The following is an 8,404-nucleotide window of genomic DNA, read 5'->3' on the forward strand; positions in this document are numbered from 1 at the left end:
TCAGACAAATCAAAAATTCATCCATATAAAATGAAGAGTAAATAATTGCGGTTCTTTTGAACTATAGAACTCCCAGAAATGTCAAAAACTGAAAGAGGAGATACATTTTTTCTATGAAAAAACTTTCGAAAATGACCATTTTTGAAATTTTTTCTTCCGGAAAAGGACCATACATAAATCTATAACCACTAAATGATTTTTTAAGAATCATTTGAATCATTTTCAATCTCCACAAAATCAGATAAAAATTCCGAAACTATGGTTTTAGACCTGCAATTGTGATCGCGCCAAACTTTTTTTCTGTAGATCAAAAATTAATTTGCAGTTCGGAATATTTTTTTTTGGATTATTATTTTTAGATTCATCGACATTGTTGATGAGGAGCTGAACCTCAATAATGAAATGGCCACCTATGTTCAAGATAACTTGTTCACTATTAATATCAATGAAATTGCAGCCGAAATCTATGAGGAGTCAAACAGAGGTAAAATCACTCAGCTCCTACAAAATTTAAATATGAGAAAAGACTTGCTCGTGAAACTGAATGTATTATATAAGAGCAAATATGGTGAAGATCTTGCCGATGTTCTATTCAGAAATAAAGATGAATTCAAAAAATTTCTTGGTATTAAAGTTATGTTGTGAATAAATGTATTGATAATATATTTTTTTAAAAAAATTGTTCTGTGGGAGATCGTGCAGTACAGTTTTTTAGAATCAACTATGGATTGACGTAAAGATTATGACCGGTATGTCGGAAGCGTCCGACAACAGCATTTTTAGAATGTTGTTCGAATCGAGTATCAAAACCCATTAAAACTAGGAAAAAAAAAGAGTAAAGGATAATTACAAAACGCAGGAGCAAAGTTTTTGTTATGCGCTTTTGAAAATTATTGACTCGTTTCACTTACATTGTTTTTTAAAGTATAGATTTTCTTCTTTGAAAAATCCGAGATTTTTCGGAATTCCACATTGCCTCCGGTCCAGATACAAATATCAAACCTGATTGATAACTTTTAACGGCAAATTTATCCATTTCAGTAAATTTTTCAAATGTGGTCATCAGTAAAATGGAATTTCGAAAGTCATCCCAGTCTGAAAGATTTTCTGTTTCATATTTAGAATGTTCCTGTTAATATGTTGAACGCTTTAGCTTTCAAAGGGGTTTTCCCAGGAAAACTACCAAAAATGAAAAATATGTTGTTTAAAAAATTATTCCGGTTTCATAACTTGCATATGATAAGAAAATGGAGGTATTTATAATGTGCCCTTCTCCGAAAAAAACCACAACAATTCTTCCTAATTTCAAGAATGCACTGGAAGATCCTGAAAAGCAGTTTATCAACGAATTCTAATTACATTGCCCCTTAATTGATCAATCAAGCTATTATTAGTAAAATGACTGAAATGATTTCAGAAGTACAATTATTTATGACTCCATTCACAAATTACGGATTCACAAAGTAGACAATAGCTCACACTTTAAAATTGGAATAACAGGGCTTGTTTATATTTTTCTAGAACCTTCTTAGTTTTCTGAAACCGTAAAGCTCTGTCTCTCATAAAATCGCATCATGGAACAAGCACTAAAATCGAAAGAGTCTCACAACATAACACACAAAAGTGAGAAAATGATACATCGTCAAGCTCTTTTTCCCTTCTTCTTCGTTTTCATGATCAGAAGCATTTTCGAGGGCGGAGCTCGTAAAAAGAGATCATAAACGAGAAGGAAGGGTGGAGAACAAACGTGTAGGAGAAGAAGGAGAATGAGTTCACATGTGATGGTACACATTCAGAGAAGAAAATGAAGAGGACACGGTGACTAAGAATAAACTTTGTTTCTTTCAAACTTAACGATTTCAACTCCGATTTTTGAGATGCATGGGAAGGGGTTAGGGGGGGGGGGGGGGGGCGAGTGAGAGTTAGGGTTGAAAGAAGAACATGTCGATAAAAAAGGTAATGCTTCATGAGTTTAACAAAAAAAGAAAAAAAACATTTAAAAAAATGTTAGAATCTTGAAAACTTGGCTTAGGAGAGATTTTGAAAACTGGCAAAATGCCCGGATTCATATTATTCGGTGTTCGTGACAATGAAATAATGAAATGTCTTAAAGAATGGGGACATGAAAAAAAATGTTTTTCAAAATTATGTCACAGTAAAAATACCAAGTTGAAACTGTTATCCCAAATGGAAATATCTTTGGAAGTTCCGCAAACATTTTTGTTGGCGAACAATTGGTTATCACTGTTTCATAACATGGTTTTTTGCAGGAACCAACTTAAAATTAGATCTGCTTGTGTTGAACAAATTAACCTGCTGAAAACAATTACTATCTCGAACTTCTGTTCCTATGCTCCTGAAGAAGTTAAGCTTGTGGGCCTAACGCTGCAGGAAGCTGAGCTACGGTAGCCGACTGTTGAAATATTTGAAAGCGGCACGATATCAACCCGCTGTGTGAACACTAGTCACTGTACACGGTGTTTTTCAAAATACTTTTACAGTTATAATACCAAGTTGAAACTGTAGAAGTTTCATTATTCTAATTGGAAATATCTTTGGAGATTTTGCAAAGATTTTTGTTAGCGAATATTTGGTTATCACTGTTTCACAACATGTTTTTGTGCAGGAGCCAGTTTTAAATTAGATAAACATATGTTGAAAAGAATAATCTGCTGAGAAACAATTTTTTTCGAAATTCCGTTCATATACGCCCTTCGAAAAGTTGAACTTGTGGACCTTATGCTGGAGATGCAGCGCCGCTACCAGCTGAGCTACGGTGGCGCAAGCTGAGGTGGCCCGATAGCAACGCGCTGTGTGAGCAGCTCACTGAGCACTAAACACTGTACACCGTCGCGTACTGTAGCTTCAAAAAAACTCTGAAAATTTTCCTGCCATGTACAACTCTCTTCCATTGTTTCTCAAAATTATGCTACAATCATAATACCAAGTGGTAACTGTAAAATTTGTATCATTCCAGAAAACACTATTTTTGAGATTTCGCTGATTTTGCAGATTTGTGAACATTTAGGAGTTATCACTGTTTCCTAATCAGGTCTTTTCCCGGAACAAACTTCAAACTGATTGGGTTTACGTGGAACTTTTGTTTTTCAATGCAAACTTTCTGAAATTCGAAATTGAAAATTTTCAAGAACTACTGGGCACCTAGTTAAACGTAAAATATTCCAAAGAACCACTTGTTAGTATGCGGAAGAACAAGAAAAAAACAAAGATAAACGACCAGATCATTCTGGAAGTATTAGAATGAAGAGGAGACCAATAAATCAGTGAGCTCCACCCTTGATCACCTAGCCGCATGTTTTTGTGTTATTCGACCCACCCTGCCATCTCTCTTTTTCCACTCATTTTGCGCCCTGATTTCTCACTCACTCATTTGTCAGTCGGCAGTTGTTCATCATCACAATGTTGTGACAAGGTGCCGAGAAGAAGACACACATACACATAACACTTTTCTGTTTAAAAATCCCAGAGAAAATACAAGGATATTTCCGATTGATGGGATAGGGAGGATGAATGACAGATTGAGGGGCACAGGTTGGATCGTGAGGGTTGGCAGGTAATGAAAAGTGTGGACTTTTTTCAAAAAAGTCCACACTTTTTTGATCTTTTTTTGAAAAACCTTTTTTGAAAACTTTTTTTAAACTTTTTTTTTTTGAAAAAGTTTTTGGTCATATTTGGAGCCTACTTCCAAAAAGCTGTTGATTTGAGAATTCAAAAGTGAACATTTGGCTACTATTTCTGTTTCATCAATGTTTTAAAAGTCAGGCTATTACATATTGATGATAGGCACGAAATACAGATTTGAAAGCTCAAGAGATACTCATACGATTATGTAAAAATTCTGATTTTGGTTCAGAGAGCAACCCCAGCAAGAAAATTTCTCAGTTTGAACTGTTATAACTCGTCTAGGCAAAAAAATAGTTTCTATAAATAATATCGGTTTCGAGCAGGCTATTACATATTAGATGTCTATCAAAAGTCTATTACATAGGAAGAACACATAGGAAGATCACAGAAAAGAAAGAACAGTCTATTTCGAACTTTTAAAAATTCAAATCTTAAAATCTTGAATTCACTAGTCCTGTGACCGGAAATTCATGTTTCATTCCGATAGCATTTCACTAATGTATATTCACCACTTTGAATAAATATTAATTTTTGAGTTGGATAGACTTGCCTAACTTGAATAATTTCATAGCAAAGTTTTGAGATTCTACCTGCAATGATCAATGCAGTAACCATTTCAACTATAGATTTACAAGCTAGAACAGTGAAAAAATGTCATTCATTACCAAAAAGACAGAATCCTATAGCAAGTTTTCTAATCGTCTTATGAAAAATGTGTATATACGAAATGTATATTTTTGTCGCTCTTATCAGTATCAGTCGTTTTGTTTCTCCTCAAAATATACTATCAAAAACAAGAGAACAACTGAAAATAAAACAAATGAGAGCTTGAAATAGAGTCGAAAAATGAAGAAATGAAAATTGACACAAATTTTGAAAGATAACGAAAAATGATTTGGCGTTGTAGAAACAAGATTGATTGGTGTGGGACTTTTTAGGGAGAGAAAAGAACAAAAAGAGCAAAAAAAGAAAGACAAAAAAGAAGAAAATTCACTTTCCAGGTATAAGTTCGTTATCAATTGATATTTTTTTGAGTGATAAGAAGAACAAAAAGAGCAGTCGACATGACTTTATATTGTAAAACTATGATGATTGAACTTCACTGAAAAAGGAAAAGCATTGGAAAATCGTCGAAATCAAAAATATGAAACTGAATCACCGAGAAAAAAGGATTTTTTAAAAGTTTCAGTTTCATGTATTTCTGGAACCCTAATTTTTATTTTCAAAAAATGTTATATTTGTCCCAGGACCCAAGACCCAGGACACCCGGATCCAGGACACCCGGGTTAAGGTCACCCGGATGTGGGACCCAGGTCACCACCCGGATCCAGGTCACCGGGATCTAGGTCACCCGGGCCCACGACCCAGATCACCCGGACCCACGACCCAGGTCACCCGGATCCAAATCACCCGGATCCAGGTCACCCGGATCCAGGACCCATGTCACCAGGATCTAGGTCACCCGGATCTAGGTCACCCGGATCCAGGTCACACGGATTCAGGTCACACGGATCCAGGACCCAGGTTACCCGGATCCAGGCCACCCGGATCCAGGTCACCCGGATACAGGCCACTCGGATCCAGGCCAACCGGATCCAGAACCCTGGACATCCGGATCCAGGACACCCGGATCCTTTCTCCAGGCTCCCCTTTCAGGAGCCCAGAGAAGGGAGAACTGATTCTTCCCACTGATTCTTTCTTCTTTTATAGTATTCTTCCTGAGGTCAATGGGCCACGTAGGGTCGTGGGTTTCCAAACCTCACGCAGTTATTTGGTCTGGAAATTTTGTTTTTTTTTCTAAATTTTTTTTTCATCACGTTTTTAATTTACAAATAACTATTGAATTTTCACTTTTAGAAATCTGTGGAACTCCTTTAAAAGATCCTCACTTTGATCTTAATTATCTCGTTTCCCGTTTGAAATATCAAAAGGTGGTCAAATAATGAACTGTTGCTGGTTTCAAGACAAAACTTTTCCTCTCGTGAGATTTTTGATACCTTTCACAAGAAACGAGATACATTGACTCAATGACTTGCGTAAATCACACATTTTCAGATCGATTTAAGTTTAGAAGCGCAGATAACGTCAGGGCCCATGATATTTTGTATTACCGTATGCTTGCCGGAAGTAAAACATACTTTTGACGTAACATGTTTTTCTCTGAATATAATGTAAAAAAATTGAAAGGTAAAAATATTATTCACTATTTTCACAACAACGCAAATAACACATCAATAGGACGAGAAGGCCTAACACAATACTGTATAGATGTCCCATATGACATTATTAAATTTTCCGTTCCACATTAAAAGAGCCATGGAGCACAGAAAACAACATTTCATCACGAAGTTCCTGATTTTCTTTTTTCTGCTTTCGTTGGATGTGGAGCCTTGCGGTTTCAGGTATTTTCGACAAAGACTTTAAATGACCCGCTAAACCTATAGTTAAATTTTCTAAATTTACAGGATCCAATCAAAGAAGTGTCTGAATGTGCTGTCAAAGTTTTGAACGCGGCTGCTGCCACCGGAAACTATTCTGATACACTTATCGACCAAATGCGAGGCAGACACATTTGATTTCAAGAATTAAATCAATAATTTTAAAAAATTTTAGATCATTTATCGAATTTCGGGCTTTGTTACTCGCTGAATAAGTGTCTCGCAACAGTTAGGAGAGTTTTGAAAGACCATGCTAACGGTATTGAAGGTCTGGAATCGGCAGGGATCTTGTTTGCCGATATTATTGATTATGTCTCAAATATTGATTTTTTTTTTCAAAATAATAAAGTGATTCATTCCAAATTGAAGCTAAATGATGGAAGCAGAAAAAAGCTGAAAAAAACATTGAGATATAGCAAAAGCATATTCCCACAATTTTTTCTTTGAGGTTCATAAATTTCAATACCAAATTTTGGCGGCGTACAATGACGCTTCGCTGAACAAGACACTTGCGGCTCAAATGTCTAGCTGGGCAGAGCGTGTCATTATTTTTATCGAGTAAATTTTCTATTGTTTCAGATTGATTTTTTAAACAACTCTATTCTTTTTCTCTCTGATTCGTCATTTTTATGCATCGTTCACTTTTTTCATCGCCCATATCCAACTGATCGTTCTACGTCATTTCCTCTTCATCGTCTTCGTGCCGGTTGCAAAAAATAAAATAAAAAATCATAGCCCTCCCCGTTTTTTATCTCTCCTAGACAGTTGAAAAGGTCAAACTTTTATATGAAATCGGGTGTCTGGTAACCTAGATAACAGGTGATTAGAACACAAGAGAGATAGGGGCAGGATGGAGAAGAGAAAGAGGAACTGGGTTTTGGAAATTCGAAAAAAAATCAGAGAGAAATATTTTCACAGTTTCATTTTGGTGTCATCCACAAATCCTGTCCGGATGCTGATAGTATTCTGATTATCCGTTATATCTGAAAATCTAGAAGCCGGTAGTACTTGTGTCGATTTACGAGACGATGCGCCAAAATGTAAAACGGCACACGGTACTTTACAAAAAAATCGCATCACATCTATCAGGAGAGCAGAAGTTATTAGATAAAATACACTTAATGAAACAGTGACATTTTAAAAAAACTGATTCTGCGAAGCTCTTTTCTGTTTGACGAGTTTCTATTGAATTTTTGAACTATGTTCAGACCTTTTAGAGAATTATTCGGTTATTGCCCACATTTTCATAAGTTGCAGATTTTTTTTATATCTTTTTTAGGTTCCGAGATGATTGAACTCAAAAGGGAAAATGTTATGAATTATTTTTTCGATCCCTTCTCTAAATTTATAAATTGTCTGAAACCGAACAAATCATTTTTGAACAACCCCTCGAAAAAAATACAACCGCCCACTCTCTCCTTCTTCCAAAACGAAATTTCGATTTTTAGACGAAATCAATTTTTCAATTTGTCAATTCAAATTAATCTTCCGCTTTCAAAAGTCCATTCCTTTATCTAGATTTTGATCTAATTAAAAACGACCAAAGTAATGTTGTCCTCTCACCTATCTACATGCCCTTGTTTCACTAGAACTTACTTTCATTTCCGTTCTCCAAAAATCTCTGCTATCAATGATGATCAAGATAACAGTTATCGTAGTTGCCTTGATTGATCGTAGCCGTTTCCTACTAGAGAATTCATGATTTCTGCTAAAAGAAGAAACTAGAGAGAAGCGTACATTGTTTTTTGGTTTTTTTCGTCGAGATAATTTTGGTCAAGGACTTTTTCGTTAGCCATCTTTGATTGATCAGATATGATGGTGCCAGGTGGAAAGAGAAGATAATGAGGAAGTTTATTGTATGTTCTTTTTTCGGAGATTTCGGGTAGTTTTGGAAATTCGTTTCGGGATTTTTTGTTGCTGTTTCAGAACATAGTTAAGTTGATATGATAATTTAATTTGACTGCATTTTTGCGTGGGGGTGTACAGTGAATGGTACCCCATCCATCGTACCCACTATGCTCTCATGATCATCAGGTTTTCCGAAATCCGATTAGAGAACAAAACCAACATTACATTTTTGAGCTTTATCTGTTTCAGAATATGCATATAATCTGAATTGACTGGGAGAATTGATGTCAGATCTCCGAAAAGTTTATGTTTCTCACAACTAGTAAATTTACTACAGTTATTCTATTTCAATACTGTTGCGGTTATCCTTTAGAAATTACGAGGTAAATTTGTTGATTTCGATGAATTAATGTTGCAATGTGATGTTCAAACAATATGGTATTATTCTTGTGCAAAAAAATTGGAGATGTGGC

The 8,404-nt window shown here is 35.5% G+C and overlaps 1 protein-coding gene across 1 annotated transcript in view; it reads left to right on the plus strand.

The window, feature by feature from the left end:
• The window catches only part of CBG20029, a gene marked incomplete at both ends in the record, with an annotated part of 7,062 nt that extends 417 nt beyond the window's left edge, over positions 1-6,645 (plus strand). Inside the window, 5 exons of the mRNA XM_002633903.1 lie at positions 326-625; positions 4,893-5,411; positions 5,701-5,772; positions 6,259-6,431; positions 6,532-6,645. Of these exons, the coding sequence (XP_002633949.1) occupies positions 326-625; positions 4,893-5,411; positions 5,701-5,772; positions 6,259-6,431; positions 6,532-6,645 (1,178 nt within the window). The remainder of the gene's footprint in view (positions 1-325; positions 626-4,892; positions 5,412-5,700; positions 5,773-6,258; positions 6,432-6,531) is intronic.
• Positions 6,646-8,404: the final 1,759 nt, after the last annotated feature.

The sequence above is a fragment of the Caenorhabditis briggsae genome (assembly GCF_000004555.2).
Source record: "Caenorhabditis briggsae complete genome, chrIV, whole genome shotgun sequence".
NCBI lineage: Eukaryota > Metazoa > Nematoda > Chromadorea > Rhabditida > Rhabditidae > Caenorhabditis > Caenorhabditis briggsae.